This window comes from Aythya fuligula, chromosome 20, assembly GCF_009819795.1.
Source record: "Aythya fuligula isolate bAytFul2 chromosome 20, bAytFul2.pri, whole genome shotgun sequence".
NCBI lineage: Eukaryota > Metazoa > Chordata > Aves > Anseriformes > Anatidae > Aythya > Aythya fuligula.
Window position 1 is genome coordinate 4,411,075 of NC_045578.1, and position 18,352 is coordinate 4,429,426.

At 44.0% G+C, this 18,352-nt stretch overlaps 1 protein-coding gene across 1 annotated transcript; it reads left to right on the forward strand.

Annotated features, from left to right (window-relative positions):
• Positions 1 to 3,210: 3,210 nt before the first annotated feature.
• Positions 3,211 to 16,823, forward strand: LOC116497401 (3 beta-hydroxysteroid dehydrogenase type 7-like). Its single transcript, XM_032201136.1, has 6 exons — positions 3,211 to 3,367; positions 6,813 to 6,968; positions 10,256 to 10,364; positions 14,279 to 14,378; positions 15,206 to 15,368; positions 16,387 to 16,823. Exons 1-6 carry the CDS (start codon positions 3,211 to 3,213, stop codon positions 16,821 to 16,823), a joined length of 1,122 nt encoding a protein of 373 aa, XP_032057027.1.
• The last annotated feature ends 1,529 nt before the right edge of the window (positions 16,824 to 18,352 follow it).

Consider the following 18,352-nt stretch of genomic DNA (forward strand, 5'->3'; position numbering starts at 1 on the left):
TGTGCAATACCATAGTGTGTTGTTTTCCTTTTTTTTTTTTTCCTAAGACTTCATTGAAATTCTTAATGTTTCTTTGGACTCCAATGTGTTTTTGACTTGGCTCAGTTCTGGTAGTAGGAACGCATTTTCCTTGCCTTGAGCTAACCAGAAGCAGCAGCAGCACATTGCACAACTGACAGTCGCTGCAGTTTGTGCACCCTGATGTTCACCAGCAATCTGGTACTCCGGGGGAGGTGGAGAATGCTTCTCTCCAGAGTATCCAACCTGCACTTACTGTAAAGAATCGATAGCAACCCAGGGAAATAAGAAAAAAATAGAAGAACCCTCGTCTGCTCCCACCAAACTCCACAATAATTTTGCCATCACCTTCCACAGGAACAGGGACAGGCTATAAAAATCAGATCCAATTCTGCAGGTAGCATGAACGGGTGCTGCTTTCAGAGGAGCCGAGCGTATGGCTCACAGGTGGCTTTCTGAAAGTTTGGCGCTGGGATTCAGGTTCAGTCCCAGTCCCTGCAATGAACTATTTTAATGTAAGAACCTAACCACTGTGACAAAGGCTTCCAAAAGACATTCAGCCTCGGGAATTACTTCTCAATACAATTTAGTGGAAATTCATGCTCTTCCATGTTTACAGCTTCTGTGTTATTTGAGACTACATTCCATTCTGGTGTTTGTTGGTATAGGGTTTAAACTACTTGCCGTTTCTGTGATTGCTTTGAAACCAAGCAATTCAAAGGTGCTATAATTGTCCACAAAGCACATTCCCACCCATAGAAGGAAATGTTAACTTTTTCACTAGTTATTTTACACAGTATTTTTTTATTTATATCAGTGTGTTTTGTATGTGTGCAAACGGTCCCAGCTTCTCCCATTGTAATAAGCTATACATCCATTTGGTCGTTACGCCATACGCAGCATTCTGCAGTCGTGTACGTTCTGAATTAGGACAAGAATAACTCTCTTCTGACACGATGAATTCATTTATGGCAGGCTCTAATGTTTGTTGTAAACACAACCTGTTTGTTCCACCTCTTGCATGGTTACTTATCTGTTTTCATATTGCTATGTTATTGTTCAAGATATCTATTTCTCTTTATTTGCTATGGGTTTTGTTACTGTATATGGAATGTTTTGTATTCAGCATTTTCTTACAGAGCAGAGTGGGAACAGTATTCAAGAACCCACAAATACCAAAGACCTTTCATGTAATGCACTGAGAAATAAACATACTGTAAATGAGTATGATGTCAGGTGTCCTGTATTTACGGCGTTCAAAGCAAGTTCAAGTGAACTGCATCCTGGGGATGCAGGAGGAACGGGAGAAACAGACAGAGAGAGTACAGTGCTTAGGAGTGGGCATTAAAAATATGTTGTTACTTGCAACTTGCCTCCCTTCCTTGTTTTCTTATAGTTCAAGGAATTCGAATTGTTGAATTTAGGAGCAACAGCTGCCCTCCTCTGCCTCCCTGCAGCCCTCTGGTACCTACTGGGCATTGGTCTCCTCCATCACCAGCTGCTTTTGCTTTTGTGCTGTCTCTGAATTTGCCTCTGGGTTCATTCAGGCATGCACACACAGATGCACACACACTGCAGACTCTTCACCTCATGTGACCGTCAGTCAAGGATGTGGTTGGGAACGTCTTTTTTAAAATGCTTCCTACTCTGGGAACAGCTACCCATTTAGATGCAAGTCCCTGGCTGGCTGCACAGGGATGCTTTCCCCTGTGAGGGAAGGACCTGGGCTGTGTCTGTCAGAGGTGACAGGTCTGGTTTCTGAACTCGTTTTTGCATCCTAAAGAAAACAAGATGCATAAATTGCAGCTAATTTGTTTCCCTACTGATCAGATTACACTGTAGATATGCAGATGCCAATCATGTAGCAAAAGCTAAGTCTTGTAAACAGTGGGAAATGCCCACAGAGTCAAGGCCTCCACCTCATGCAGAGTATTTTTGCAACACGGCTGAGGACATACTCAAGGTAACCTGATGCCAGACATTCCCATACAGTGCTTCCCTGGGTTATAACACCCGTGTGTATTATAAAGAAAGAGTAAGTAGGGAGATTGCATGACTGATTGCCTTTGCTACCTCTCTCAGGATACTGTATACCCAGTTCAGAAAAACAAAAGGTGACAAGTTGGTTCAAAAACAGATTGGAAGATACCTGACTAGACTTTAGGAAATAATCTGCTTGGCTTTAAAGAAAGACTGGCAGCTGATGAGGCCCAACTTAGCTACCTCTGTGACTCTGTGCAAGAGTTGGAAAGTGACCAACAGCTGTGCCAGAGGGCAGGTTTTGCCCCCCATTTCAGGATAAGATCAAGCACCCTTAGACAAACCCAATCCCATTTTTTTGATCCACATGACACGCTGGATAGCACACAGCCTTTACAGTGTAGTAAGGCAAAGGCATATTGGCCACTGTCTGGCAGATAAAACACAGCAGTCCATCCGCTCCTTTATCAATGCCAATGATTAACTACTGCAACAATTCGCTGAGGGCTGTGCTAGTGCCTTTACTACTAGACATTTTCAAATTAAGTGGATTTTCTCCTCTTAAATGTGCAAGCATGTGTGTACAGTCCAACTCAGAGAATGAATTCATGGAAGCCATACTGGAGGCCCAAAAAGTTAGAGCTGGTGCCTGTGACATTACAAATGCCTGGTCTTGAGCCTGCCTGTGCTTTTCACAATGTGGCAAAGCACTGGCTAAATCTGCTGCTGTTTCACCGTCTATACAAAGTCATTAGTGCGTGCACATGAGATCTTTTTGTAGCTTCATACTAAAAGCTGAATGCCCTGAGTGCATCTCTAGGACATGCAGCCTTTGCACAGCCCCCAGAGAGGTCTAGGCTATGATGGGCCAGGGCTGTCCAGGATGGAGAACACCTGGCATCACTATTTTGGGCTGAGACTGGCCACGTACCAAGATAAGCTGGAGGTGTCCCACTGATCCCACGCTACCAGGGTGGAAGGGAAAGGCTGAGTCAGAAAGCCCAGAACTGGCCCGTACATAGCATCAGTGTGTCTGGGGCAGCGCTTGTGTGACTGTGCCAACAAAAACCTGGCTTACTGGTTGGAGTTAATGTTCAGCCAGTTACACTTTGTGAAGGTTAAACTTCAGACTTCGTTCAGAAAACACACAGGGATCAACAGTGCACGATAGGATCTTGGCCGCAACCTTCTCTCTACTCCTCAACCACAAAAATGTCTTCAGAAACGGATAGAGCCCAGGTCTACCTGGTGACAGGAGGATGTGGTTTTATTGGTGAAAAGATTGTAGAGCTCCTGTCTCAACAAGACTACATCAAAGAGGTCAGAGTTTTTGATTCAGGAGCAAGAGAAGAAGAAAAAATCATCCCAGGTAAGGCAAGGGCATCATCTTGTATTTAGCAGCCATAACCCTCCCTCTTTCAAGACAGCGGGTATTTTACTGGAGATGCCAGTTATGGGGAAGGAACCTGGATTAAACAGCCTGCATGGAGCATAACTTCCAGCTTGGGGGGGAGGGGAGGGGAGCGGGTTCAGCACTGCACCACATCAAAGCAAAATGCTCCACAGGGAGCAGCAGCAGCCGGTCTATCACAGGGAGGAGCCGAGTCCCCACAAAGTACCAGCTGTAAGGAGAAACACTCCCTGGGTACCTCACACCGGATCTTGGCTGCCCAGTTGGCTCTGCTCACCCACTCAAACCCCCATGCTCCTGACCTGCTCCAACCAGTTAGAAATTCCGAGAAGACAACCAAATACCTTACAATAATAGAATCAGTGCTCAGAAGCTCAGTGTCTGCTAGAGATATCATGAAATAAATTAATAATTGAGAGAAACCTATAGTCTGACTGTGCTGTGCAAAAAGTGGAAGAGGTGAGGCTCAGTAAATATGCTCCAAGATACTAAATTAATCCATTTGATCATATCCTGAGTGCTGCCTTCTGAAGTTTCAGCAGGGCTGATTACAGTGAGATAACACTGGGGAAAAGCAACCCGTTTTACTGGATCTGAGAGCATCCACCCCAAACAAGCCAACACAGCTCACAGTTCTCTGCAGTTGGTGGTGGGCTGCCCAAACTCTCAGCCTGCTTCGAATGAGACAAAAAAAAAGTGACATGGGAGCTCCTACCTGATAAGAGGTATTGATAAGGAGGAGAGGGACTTCAGCAAGTTAAAAGATTCTCAGGGAAATGTCACTATCAGAAGTACTTCCTCCGCAGATGAAATCACCATACTGCTTTCCTCGGGCTTCATGTAGCCAGTTGCATTAAAAGTACCCAAAACTGAAGGGGAAAGCTGTTTAACCATTAAGGAGCTCCCATAATCCCTGCCTTTAGCCCTTAGGCTAAAAGGGCTGATATTCCTTCTCCGTGCTTCACAGTTTTGTATCTCTGGGCACTGCTCTCTTCTGGAGAGGTGGCACCAAGGGCAAGACAGAAGCCAGGAGTTTTCTTCTGTCCCACAATCTATTCCCCGTTTATGCCTGTCGATACAATTATGCCTTTTGCCCAGTTGCATGACTGTGGCAATAGGCAATCTAGCCCAACCTAACCCTTTCATGAATTGGGTTGGGCCTGCTGCCTCTTCCCTACTAAGCCCAGTATCTGCTCTTTGTCCCTATCATATTTTCATATTTCACCCTTATTTTTTTTTTCCTTCAGACTCCATTAGTTACAATCAGCTTGTACTCTAATCCTCCAGCGCACTTTGAGTCCCTCCCAGTTTGATGTTATCTGCTGATTTAATGAACAAATATGCCAGGTTCCTGATGAAAACAATAAAAAGACCCAAATACAGCAATAAGCACTGGAGAGCCTCCGGGCAGCCACCTCCCACAGCTGGCAGCTCCCTGGGAGCTGTAACTCAGCCAGCTTTGTGCTCACCCTCGTGTGGCTTGCTTAGACCACGTTTGACTGACTTGCGTATGAGAATGACACAGAGTTTCCAAAGCCCTTCTAAAATCAAGATAGATGACGTTGACCTGTTCCACTACATCCACACAGCCTGCTAGCTTGTCATAAGAGCAAAGGAGATTTATCTGACATGATTCATTCTTGCCAGATCTGTGTCACTTGCTACTATTCTCCAGGTTATCCCACTGGTGCTTACACACATGTTGTTTAAGTCCTGAAATTCCTCACATTGAAGTTAAGCTGTTCCATAATTCCCTGGCTCTTCTTTACCTCCTTTCTAAGCACAGGTGTTTCATTTGCTCTACTTCAACACCTCCTCCAAAAGTCCTCCAAACTATCTGATAGAGCAATAAAGCTGCAATTACATCCATTACCCCATTAGCAGTCCTGGATAACACTCACCAGTGTTATCAATTTGAAAATTTCTCTTGGTGCTTGCCACCTCCCTCCTTACAGCTGAGCTCTTGTTGGTCTCTCCTTGGTCTTAATTGCACCAGCTGCCCTAAGACAGTGATTAGAAAGGAGCTATATAACACTTCAGCCCAACTTGTAGCAGGCTTTTCCTCATGGCTAAGTAGAAGCAAGCTGCCCCCACCATGAGGCTGCTGACTCTACTCCCCCTTCAGCACCAGCACAGCCTTTCAGCAGGAGCATCTTCCTCTGTTCTCCAGGCAAGCGTATCCTCTCTGCTATATGGGCAATATCTTCCTTCTCTTCCCCTCTATTTGTGCTGAATTTACTCTCTCTGTTAATATTAAATATCCTACTGCTATGGACTAATTCAACAAATTTTGGTGATGCTACTTAAGAAATCAGCTTAATGCTTTTGTTAAACTTCTGCCTTTCCCTATGTCCCTTGCTTCTTGGCAAATGCAAACCTAGCATCCTCAGTTTTCTCCCTACTTTGAATTGACAAGATCTTTTATCCCCTTGTACTTACAGTAGTTCACCGAGGGTTTCCATGTCATAACACTTCCATAGCTGGAGTCACACACTATTCCCTGAGCTGCTCCTTTGCTTGATCCTTCAGAAATCGCTACTCTGATTCCTGGCTGTGTGGGGCTCTGCTGGAAGCCCCCAGCCCAGGGCAGAGGAGACACCTTTGCCCCAAGGCAGCCCTGTGGCTGCCTGGCTTGTTACAAAAGTCCTGGGGAGCACAGCTTCCTGACCCAGCTTCTTGCTGGCCTATTCCCAACCATAGAAAAAGGGAAAAATCCCACTGAGATGTTACAACACCATCTCAAAGCATGAAAACTAGTAGTAGATGCCAACAATAGCTGTGTATGGAGCAGCTATTTTGAGAGACAAGGAGAAGGAAAAAACAACAAACCAGCTTTCTGAATGGCTCAAAGAGAGGAATTCCCTATGAAACTTCATCTGACCTGTTACATTATTTTCCACTCCCACCTATACTACCTGCAATTTAAATAAAGCTTTGTGCTATGTCCCTCAAGTTTGCTTGGTGTTATTCCCACCATGCTCTAGAAGGCTTCTGTCCTAAGGAAATTGTGTGGGACAGCCTCCCCGTTCACATATCCTGCAGCCAGTCCTGCTGCCAGCTGCAGCTCTGGGCCAGCCGTTTCCCAGCCTTGCTCAGCTCTGTCCTTGGCTGCATGTAAGTGATGTGCAATGACAGCTGCAGTTATTCTGACACACAGTTGGTGCAAACTGGCAAAGTGCTGTGCTGAATTAAACCAGATGCAGATCTGGTTTCTTGGGGTTCAGAAAGCGGGGATGTATTTTTCCCCAGTGTGATGTATTCAAATGGCAGAGTTGTCAGCGTGCTGCTGCTTGCCCTGCAGAGAGGAAAGCTTTCCAAGCAGGATCTTCATCCTGCAAGAAGGTGAGGATGCTGTTTTGTATTTTTTCCCCCCTGCATTTATGCTTATATTATTCTTCTCCAGCTACCACTCATGTGACAGTGATGAAAGGAGACATTCGAGACTACAATCTGCTCCTTGCTGCCATGCGGGGTGTTCACGTGGTTATTCACACAGCTGCTATTGTGGACTACAGAAACACTGTGCCCTTCTGGGAAATGAAAGCTGTCAACGTTGGGGGTAAGCTCTTTAAAACAGGCAATTAAATACAGACTTAAATTCACACGCCTTGGTGTGGAGTCATACAAGAGGCTACAACATATGTATCCTCTCTGACTTCGTGCTCCTGTGTCCCCTGAATGTCACAAGCACCACTCTGCTGTGAGATGAGAAAGGTGCACTTCCAGCAGGGGGGTTTCTGCTTTTTCCCTCTGTCGCTCAGGGCAGGCTGTGCTGCTCCTCTGCACAGCTGTAAAGCTAAATCTCATGAAGTCAGATGTGCAGCCAGATACTATGTAAGTTATTCTAATCAGGGGTATAACTTTCACTAGTAATACTGATTCAGAACATACTAACCAGTTTCTTCTCACTACAGGTATGTGAGAAAGACAGTGATCAAAAATTAACCCCTGTTCTAAATACTTTGTGGCTTCCCCCGGGGGTCAGAAAATAGTCTTGCATGGGTGGGGGTACAGGGTAGCTATCAGTTGAGCTGCATCCATGCTATAAGGGAGTGATGTTATTTTTAATAGTCACAGAGGTTGCAACTATTACATATCTACAAGCCACACACAGCCAAGATCTCCATGACTCTTTCTATCACCAAGAGCTGATTTCATGTTAAGTGCAAGATCTGCTTAAAGAAAACTTGATCATAAATCTGTGAAATAAGTATGGGCTATAAAGATAATGAAATCCCTATTACAGCAGCAATTCCAATGGCACCTCAGGCTGTTAGCTACTAGAATAGTTGTTAACCACAAGGAAACAATTTTATAGATATGTGTGTGTATATACACATGCATACTGTATATACATGCATGCACACATCTCACTTGGTTACTGCTTAGGGCTACTCCTACTTTCTGATATATTCAAGGGCAACATTTAAATTCCATCCATTCATTGCTGTAGTTGTTTTCAAAACCAGATGCTTTTAAGAGCCTGTATTGTGTGTGTGTACCAAGAATACCCAGAGCCTGAGGGCTCCTGCTGCCTTTTAATGGCTTTGTGAGATCTTCCTCTTCATTGTCTGCTTGCTATGAGCAAGGTATTTTAGTGCACTGAGGTTTCCACTGATAACAGTGAACTTGGGCAACTCCCCTGTTCAGCAAACCAAACCTCTGTCAGATATTTCTGACAGCACCAGAACATCGCACAGCCCATGTTTCTGCAACGTGACTGGTGGCTGAGTGTCTCTTTGGGAGCAGTTGGAGGTGGCTCAGCAGGAGCCTCACCTGCAGCTGATCTGTTCTGCACTTGTGCCTTCCCTTGGATGGCTTCATGTGGGCGCCCCAAACTAAGGCTGCGGCCTCCACTAGGACTACTCAGAGTCTTAAATGCAGAGATTAGTCTGAACTTTTCCATTAATCATAGCAGGTAAAAGAATAAACCTGAATTGTATTTGACACCTACTGTAAACTTCATAGAAGGGGGGGGGGAAAGTCAGGACAGGTCAACTACATAATCTTAGCTGGCTCCTCTGTGCAGCTCAGGCCACAGAAATTCATCCAATTACTGCCTTAAGCCCAGTAATTTGTGGCTAAATTGGCTATGCCTTTTCAAAGGACTTTTGCCTAGAATTAAGGACAGCAAATTAATGGGCTATCTATCAAGTCTTTCAGCAAGCCATAATGATGCTTAGGAGTATTAGTGTGGCTACAGCTAATTACTAGTGCTGGCAAAAATTTACACCTTTGTTCTGCTTTGTTCCTTCTCTGTTTCAACCACTGGTTTCTGAATTGTGTTACAGTCTTGACTAGACCGAGGAGCCCTCTCCTACAAGAATTGCTTTTTCCATCTAGTCAGTCTCTTTAATCTGTTTTTTATTAAGCTGAATGGATTTTAACTTATCTGTTTCCAGTGATATTTATCTACAGGGGTTCTCAGTAAACTTTGTATAGTACAGGCCAATGAAGAAGTAAATTGTTTTCTACCAGGTCTTCATATTGACTCATGCTCTCTGAAATTATCCTAAACTCAGGATTTCCTTGATAATTTAAGATCATGCCTTTAAGAACAAGAATAGAAATTGCAAGCCCTCCTGAGCAAGATCCGCAGCATGGCTCAAGGGCAGATCCTGATTAGTCAGGTATGAATAGTGCAGAGACTTCCCGAAACCAACTCTATCGGCAGCTTCCTTTAAGATCTGCCTTATCAGATTTGAAGGCCCATCAATATGCATCCATGGGTTTGTTGTTGTCATTCAGGCTATTGTAGAATCAGCTTGATTGAATCATGATAATTGCAAAACCCTCCCTGTAAGAGTTGCGAATCACTTAAAAGAAAAAAAAAAAAAACAAACACAAAACCACACACTGACCCACAAGTTCAGCCAGAAGAAGCATAGATACTGCCCTCAGTACTAGTTAACCTGACTGCTGTCTGGTTACCACACTACCTGAAGCAAACCAGTTACAGCTTTCACTCAAGTAGCAAATTCTCAGCTCTTTTAAGTTGAAAAAACACGACACAAGTCACTAGGTTGTCCATAACATGTGCAAACTAATGACACTTGGAACATTGCAAGCTAAGATCAGTGCTGGATTTTACTATCTTTACTGTCAAATCTGTCCTTACTCCCCTAGACAGATACTGTTCCTATATTCCTAAAAAGGAATAAATACTTTATCTGAACAAAGATGGCAAAAAAGGGGGGCTTTTTGGTACCAAATTGCTCTGTTGTTTCCTTGTTTCACATGGGAGACTCAGCCTAGGACTGTATGAAATGTATTATGAGATTTCTGCCCATGGTTTTTTTGAACCAAACCATGCTTCAGTTTCATCTGGATTTCATGTGGATTTGTAAGCTGCACTTACTATTTTATTTAATGTTTAGTAGCTACCAGGAGGAGTCTGTTGCAATGTTTTTCACCCTACAGTCACTTCCATAGAGCAGTATACATGTATGCAACTAAAACACCAATTATTTTGCCAGAAGGCTGCAATTCACCATTTGCCAGTCTGTTCATGTATCAAAAAAAGATGGACAACATGGAATTTTGCTCTGCCAAGCTGTCAGCTTTTTTTTTTTTTTTTTTAACAACTATTAAGTCAAAGTTATGTTAGATGCTAATAGCCATAGAGATTAAGCCACTTTATAGCTAAAGATGTAGCTGTGGCTTCCATGTTATAAAACATCCATACCTGTGCAAATGTACCTGAGGAGCAGCAACCTTGACCTATGGCTTTACATTTTTTTGGCCATGAAAAGGATGGATCTAGTCCAAGTCAGAATCTCAAGTCTGGAAATCTCATTTGACTTGCATAACAGAAACCAAAGCAAGGCAGATGATGTTTGTCCTCAGGTACTGAAAACGTGTTAAGGGCCTGCTGTGTCCTGAACATCCCATACGTTGTCTACACAAGCTCCATCGCTGCGGTGGGACCTAACACCTTGTGTGAGCCCATGTGCAGGTAAGGCCAAACAAATCTTTTGAATCACTCTGGATTTCCAGTTAAACAGCAATGAAGCTGCAAACAGCTGGAGATTTTTGCTGTGACTCCAAAGGACAACATATATTCCTCTTCCTCTTGATTCTTTTACTCCTCCTTAGAAATCCCTCTTTGCTCTTCAAGAATCACAGCCCTTCCCAGCCAAAACTTGACCATAAAGTTGACAGAGAGATCTAGGACCCAGCTGCACCTCCAGGCAGCCGTCCATGTGCTATGGACCTGCTCCTCTAAGCCCTAAAATCAGTTTTGGTATTAGATCTGAGCTGCTCAGGGTTTGACAAGCTTGAGTTTTACCCTGCTATTGGGTCTGAGTTTTCACTTACCTCACTCTGAGTTGACCCAAAGGGCAGGTGATGCTCTGTCACCAACCCACTTTCCTCTTTTTCAGCTCCACAGTGAATTGCTAGTGAACCTGTACCAAGCTTGTAGTAACGAGATCAAATGCATATGAACTATTTTAGCATGACCTCAGAAGAGGGTACTTTGTTAACATAGTCTTGGGCCACAGCTGCATTTGGTGTGTAGCTGCACTCTCTGTGACCAGGCTCTGACCTGGCAATGGCACCCTATCCCTCAAAATACCTTTCCCTGGGAGGTGTTTGCCAGGGTTAACTCCTGGACTTTCTGCTTTTGGATACATGCCCAACCCATCTCTTCTGCATGTGGCTCCTTCAAGACTAACCCACAGACTCAGAGGATGTAGTAGAGCTTAGAAGCCCTCCTGGGGCAAAAGACAGGATTTGGAACAATGTGAAGATGCCAATATTGGGGTGGGTATTTTTTCTTCTCTTTGATATCCAGAATAGCCTTTCACAACCAGCTGACATTCCTGCTCAGGATCTGGATACCTCTTATATTCATGGGGCACGAGGACATGCACCTTGAACTGGGCTGATATTACTGAAGACCAAGAGCTGAAGCCACGTTACATTTGAAGGCAGGTGGAGATAGGGGCAAGTCTGATATGCACTATTGTAAGCCTGCTTGCTGATTTCAAGCACAGTTGTATCTATACAGACTGCTCAAACCATGGAAACTTGTGTACAAGGGGAACTGGCTCAAAACCAAGTTTTGTCTCTACAGGCAGCCAGTCTAGACACAGCTGGCTTCAGTCTCTTGGCTCTAGAAATTTGAGCCTAGCTAGAAAAGGCTGCTTAAGACATAACTTAAAATGACCTACAAGCCTAAATTTCATACTTGCAAGTAAACTAAGGCATAACCCAGTTGTTATGAACAGCATTTAAGCACCCAAATCCATAGAAATAAATGTCTTATGGAAAAAAAATCCCCAAGAGCAGGAAACCTCAACCCACTTGGGAGCACAAGTACAAAATGATCTGGTGTTATTGAAAGGCTATGGAATTTGGTCATTAACATATCTAAATCACTTCTAAAAATGAATGTATGTCCTTGTTTGAATTTTTAGCCCTGTGATTTGAGATGCATGTGAGTAGGTGATTTGAGAAATCTACCCCAAATCTTGCTTGAGAGGACAGTCCTTGGCCTTGTAATGATGCCCAAGTGGGTACAAGCAAATACCCATCCACACTGAGGTTCATTCACGGAGCTGACCATCCTCTTCCCCACCAACTCCCAATCCTTCCTTGTCACAAACACAAATAAAACCACCGTCTTTATCTCATTTTACAGAACACATTCATGTTTTTCCATCGTGCTGGGAGAAAGCCTGCTTTTGAGAGTGGTTCTTGTTCTCTGATGATTTTCACCTTAAGCTCCTGGAATTAAAGTGGGAGAAGAGGTACCCACATAAAAATTACACCACTTGTCCCACTAGGGAACCCAGTGACGACTGCAAGGCAATGTAATATGTCCATGTCCAGGCTGAAAGCACAGGTCCTGTTTCCCCATCCCCACCCAATCTGTTCTGCTCTTTTCCCTCTCAGAGCATGATCCAGCCTGCCTTAATTTCTTTTTCTCTTTCTCTGTCCCCTTTCTCTCTTGTTCCTTGTATAATTTTATTTAACTCACTTTTACATGCTGGGGAATTGACACAGACAAAGGATGATTAGTGTCTGGACAGGGTGATGGGTGCAGGGATAATGCTCACACCTCAGCATCCTACAATAATAGAAAATGCCTCTGTCAGTCTCAATCCCTCTGAGACAGCCACCGCTGAGATACCTTCTGACAATGCTGCTCCAGTCTTATTAGCGTTCAGTTATCTGTGATCGTTTTGAAAAGCAAGAGCATTATGCTGAGCTCTTTGTTACTACTAAGCTTCAAAAGGGGTGGGGGAAGGCAAATACGAGCAGAGCTCTGCAGCCCAGGAATGACAGGCAGGTTGCCCCTTGGTGAAGCTGCTGCTTTTTAAAAGCTTTGCAAGGCAAAAAATAAATTCAGATATAAAAAGAAAGCAATTAAAACTAGAACTTCTAGATAACCCCCCTAATTGTCTTGAGCCTCTCCTGGGGTCACAACAAACCGCGCACAATCAATCTTTTGTCGTGCTTGTTTTCTGGTTTGTCTCCTGCTCATCACCCGTAAACACAGGGAAGAGGAGGAGGGCTTTGTGATAAAAGCCAGGGGTGCACGGGGAGGCTGTATTTCTGAAGCTCCTAATTTATTTCTGTTGCTGCAGCACAAGACGGCCCTGATCTCAGCTGGGATATCTGACACACGAGATACCAGACTGCCAAACAGGCAGAAGAAAGGCAGCAGCATTATCCGGGTTTTACATGTGGGGATCTGAGCACAGAAAAGAGCAAGCAAGTTGCCCAAGGTCAGAGGGGGAGCCTGAGTCAGAGTTTGCTTTGCTGAGGCCCAGAGCTTGGCAAAAAGACCCGTGCTGCAGTCTGGCTGCACAACCTTGTTGCAGGCCTCTCCAGAAGTGGCTCTGAGCCCACCTGCAACAGGAGCACGATGGCTCTTCACTGCCCTACGTAGGGGTATCCCAAGCCTGGTGTTTGCCTAGCGTGAGTTTCTGTAGGAGAGCAAAATATAGAGCAAAATAATTTAAAAATGAGAAGAATGCAAATTCTGAACCAAATCCTAGAATGGACTAATGTGCACTACAACACCGGGACAAAATAGCAGCTGCTTTCTTGGTTCTCCTTGGAATTATTTCCAGGCCTGGGAGGGCAGTTATTTGTTGGATCCCATTGACTCCCCTCCTCCTTGCTGCAAGTTAGGAGGCACGGCCAGCTGAGGAGCATGTTGCCTTCCTCCGCAGTCACAGCCAAGGGTCCCCAGATGGCTCCAAGCCCTGCTTGCCCTAGATCGTGGACCTACATTTTTGCTCTTCCCTCAAGCACAATCTGCTAGGGAAGATGAAGGAATAACCTCAGCACAAATCTGGTGATTGCACACCTTCCACAAGCCCACTAGCAGCTTTTGCATCACCAGCAAATGTCTCCCAACTCTAATCTACAATATGAGAAAATTAAGCAGCAGCAGCTTCTTTTAGTTTATAGCTCATGAGAGGCTTCTTGCTACCTCTAATGAAAAAAAAAAAAAAAATGTAGGATTGCTCTCATTTTCCTGCCCTCTATCATCTTGTGCTCTTTCCACCTTGCTCAGCCACCTGAGAGTTGCTTAAAAAGGTAACTGCACTGCCTTCTAATTTGCCTGCCAGCATATTGTTTGCTTCAATCACATGGTATTAGACAAAAGCAAATCCAACTCTCAGACATCAAATCATGCAAACCTGCCCTATGAACCCACTTTTGCCTAACCCTGCAGAATTGCCTGGTATTTATTTCTCCCAGACCATAGCAAGGATCTTAGACCCATTCAATTCCCCACCAGAGGTAAGTCCCTGGAGGGCAGGGGCTGCAGAGTAAATCATGCTATGACAAACGTCTCCCAGCCCCGAGCTCTACCTCCACAGTCACCCAGCATCTTGCAATCTATTCCAGAGGAAACGAGGACACCAAATACAGTGGGGAAGTGGAGCTTCCTTATGGGAAGACGAAGGCCATGGCAGAAAAACTTGTATTTGAAGCCAATGGAAAAAAGGTACAAAAATCAATGGTAGCACCCCTGGTGTTTCAGCACAGGATGAGTGGGAGGAGACAGATGGTTAGAAAGGTCCCACAGCTCATATCCAACTGCTTCCTCGACTGGGTATACATACCAAAATCCCCAGAGTTTACCAAAGGCTGAGCCTGCCAAGCACTTGCAAGATCAAAGAGTGCTGCCCTTCATGCCTATGCTTAAACTCCACCAAAAGGAGTGGGGCTTTGAAAAGCACTGTGTAAACTTAAGGCCTACAAAACCAGGTTCACCTGGTTCGTACTGCATAAAGATGTATTTTCAGACATGCCTGAGTGACTTAACAATCAGAAATATTACCCAGACCCAGCCACCTACCTAAGTTGGCTGCCTAGTTGTTTCGGACTCCCAGCAGTCAGCAGACAGATGAGTCCTTCTAGAGGATGAACCAGAACATAAAAATGCGACTTTTGTCCTGCCTGGAGCACCTCTCTCTCCTGGTTAAAGTTTGAGGTCAACCCAGTTTTGGTTGTTGCAAATACTCCTTCACACCTCAGCTGCAGAAGGAGTTAATGCTGTTAGCACCCTCCACCTGATCTTTCTCAGTGAACACCACCCATATGCAGGTGTGCTTTGTTAAAAATAAATAAATAAATAAAATCAAGTGGGCACCTCATTGCATTTCTAAGGATCCAAACCAGGCTCTAGCTGCCCAGCTGAAGTTTGCAAAGGTTGACTCCTCTAGCCCAATTTCCCCAAGATTTTTGGTTTCATCTGACACACACAACATCACTGTGGAAGGTTTTAGCTCTGAATCCATTGCTCACTAACATCCCTCCCCGATTTTTCAGCTGAGCAATGGTGGCAAACTCACAACCTGCATCATCCGTGCGAACACAGTATATGGGGAGAAGGCAACATTTCTGAGAGACCTGTATTTGTTTGCCAAAGCCAGGAATAATGTGTTAAACTACCTGGAGCCTGAAAACACCGAGCGCAATTCCACGTATGTGGGTGAGTGACTGATCTCTCTGCTTGTGGTGCTGCCAGGCTGTTCTGGTCCCCGGAGATCTTCCATTGCAGCTTACCCATAACTCCTGATGACAGAAAGATGAGTATGGGGATTGAACACAAATATTTTTATAACCACAAAGCTTGGTCTTGCTAAAAGAATTTTTAATATAGATGTTTACATTTTTAATTTTTTTTTTCTTGCGAAGGGCTTTCTTTTTTTTCTTCCCCTCAATGTAGGGAAAAATGATGTTTAGAAAAAAAATAGCAGAAAAGAATAATAGGAACTTTCTTTGGTAACGTTTCAATGATTTTATTGGGGAAGACAGAAATTTGGGAATATTTTTAAAATGTTTTTTGTTGTTTGAAAAGACATATTTTCATTACAAGAAATTACATTAACTATTTATAACTTAGGAAAAACATTCCTTGGAAAAAAAAAATAAAAAGACTGTAATACATAAGTGATTTTTGCAAGCACGAAAGACTACACATGAAACCTATTGAAATAGTTTGTTGTGGTGTTGAATGCGTTACAGGGGAGTGTAACTCACCATTAAATCATGCAGGGCTTTAGTTATTTCTGTGCAGCTCACTTATATGTCTTTTTCCAAAAGTGCAGATAACAGTAGTTTGAAAATGCTGTAATGGAAGAACCAGGCCTAGATAAATCAAGTGACTTCTTCAAAGGCTCTCAGCAGAGCCAGGAATAAAACCCTCAAGCTCTGCCTCCCATTCATCCTGCTCTCACTACAAAACACTGCCCTTTCGCTTCGCGTGAACTGGTATCACAAGGAACATTAATTGTCCAGCACAAAGGGGAGACCAAAGGTTTAAAGGCTCTTGGAGGTCTGGATTAACTACTCTGTCTCTCGGCAGTACAGCTGAGTAACACGATGAGTGCTTTCCCTGTTTCGCGCACTGAAGAAGGCAGACCCAATGCACTCATTCATTTTAAGAGGAAACAGGCAAATCTAGCTCCTCCTGAATGCCTGTCTCTCTCTCCCTCTTATTTCTCCAGGGAATGTTGCATGGATGCACGTTCTTGCAGCAAGGCACCTGCAGCTGAGACCAGACTTACTCGCTGGTCAAGTGTATTATTGCTATGATGACACTCCAAGAAAAGGTTTTCTGGTCAGGCACCAGATCCTGTCTTCTACGGACCCTTCAATAAGGCTAGGTTCGCACATCCCTTACTGGAAGATGTGGTTGATAATACACCTGCGCAGGATAATCAAGGTCCTCTTGTACCCCTTCTGGAAGCCGCAGCCATTCCTAAACTTGCCTTTACTGAACACAATAGTCACCACCTTCTCCTACGAGACGGACAAAGCCTTCAGGCACTTTGGGTACAAACCCCTCTTCACCTGGCAGGAGAGCAAGCAGAGAACGGCGCAGTGGCTGAAAGCAGCTGCAGGGAACCTATCCTGCCCCCATCTTCATGAGAAGGAGAATTAAAGCAGCACATTTGGGTAAAGAGAGAGTGAGCTCATTGTTGAACTTCACAACATGCTGTGGTCTCAGGCAGCTGGTGGGATGGCTGTAACCGACTCACACACTCAAGGGGTCTTCCCTGATAATTTCTGGAAGAGCAAGGAAACCCAGCAAGTTCTTGCTCTGTTTTAGGGCTTGATGGAAAAGAGCTCTGGAAAAGGGAAAAATGCTACCTCTTTTAAGATTGTTCCTGTTATTATTAACATATGAATGATTATATCTGTTTTGAAATGTTATTCCTATAAAATAAGCCTGCAGTCTCTTGTACTGACCATGAATAGCCTACCTTACATTCTAACCATGTGCCTGGACACCTGACCAAGCTTAGAGGTGGTTACACAAAGGTTGTAACTCAAATTCTCCTACCTTTTAGCACTCTAGCAGCAAAACAAAACCTGTATTCAGCTGCTGCACAGAAGGCAGACAGCAACTTGGGTGAAGGCCTTGGGGGCTGCATTTATGCTAAATAACGCCTGAACTTTGGGCAGAAGAGCGCATCTGAACTCATTCTGTGGCACTGGAGCTACAGTCCATGGGGGAACAATATTTCAGAGAGATTTTCCTAGCACAGATGGGGTGGGCACTTACAGAGGATTCACAACAAAAGCAAAGCCTGCGGTCGGATCAGTTTGCCAGTTCCTCTACCTGTAAGGCATGCAGAGGGGCTGACAGACCTACATTAAGCACAACAGATTTCAGTTTTCACCTGACCTTGGAGAAATGGGCTATTTTTACAATACTGGTTAAAATTTAAAATTAGTTCTGTTGTTTTGAGAATGTTTAAAGTATTCCTGTAGTCTGTGAACATGTAACCACCTCCTGAGTTTTCCTACAGTTACAATGTACATATGCATAAATAAAAGCTTATTTTAATTACTTCCCTAATCCTCCTGGAAAAAGCAAGTTTCAGCATGATATCTTTGATAGAAATGATCAAGATTTGCTTCTTGTTAGTCATAGCAATTACTCAGGAAGGAAAGCGAAGCGATACCGTGTGAGCTGCCAAGTTAACTTCACTGAAATTCATACTCACAAGAGAATTCTTTGGAAAATGAGCTCACAGATCCCAAATCATCTGCTCAGGTAATTCATGAATAATTTCAAATGACAAATAAATTTAGGGCAAACCAATACAATCTGTTCATAGAGAATGTGGGAAGCTGAACTGTGTAAGTTATCAGCTCCCTACTTTTTTACTCAATCCTTTGTGCTGGAAAGTTTTTCAGAAAGGGACTAATAAGATTGCTGGGTTTTCTATTTCATTAACAATTAGCTGGGCAGCTTCCTGCTATAATTTAAATGGTAAATGACGGCTTGCTAAGAATTTGACAAAGAAATATATACCCAATTTCTCATGCATGTTGCCAGAGCATCTCTGCAGTACGACAACGTCGACTGCAACAGGTTTTGATGCTTCTGAAGCCTTGTTTTTATCTTGCCAAAAAAGAGCCACTGGGTGGAGCTGCAAGTCTGTGAGACATGTACTTTCGCCG

Coding starts and splice junctions, on each gene's coding strand:
- LOC116497401 (XM_032201136.1), top strand. CDS start 3,211: ATGTCTTCAGAAACGGATAGAGCCCAGGTCTACCTGGTGACAGGAGGA. Junction 10,365..14,278: donor TTGTGTGAGCCCATGTGCAG/GTAAGGCCAAAC, acceptor AATCTATTCCAG/AGGAAACGAGGACACCAAAT. Junction 14,379..15,205: donor TTGAAGCCAATGGAAAAAAG/GTACAAAAATCA, acceptor CCGATTTTTCAG/CTGAGCAATGGTGGCAAACT.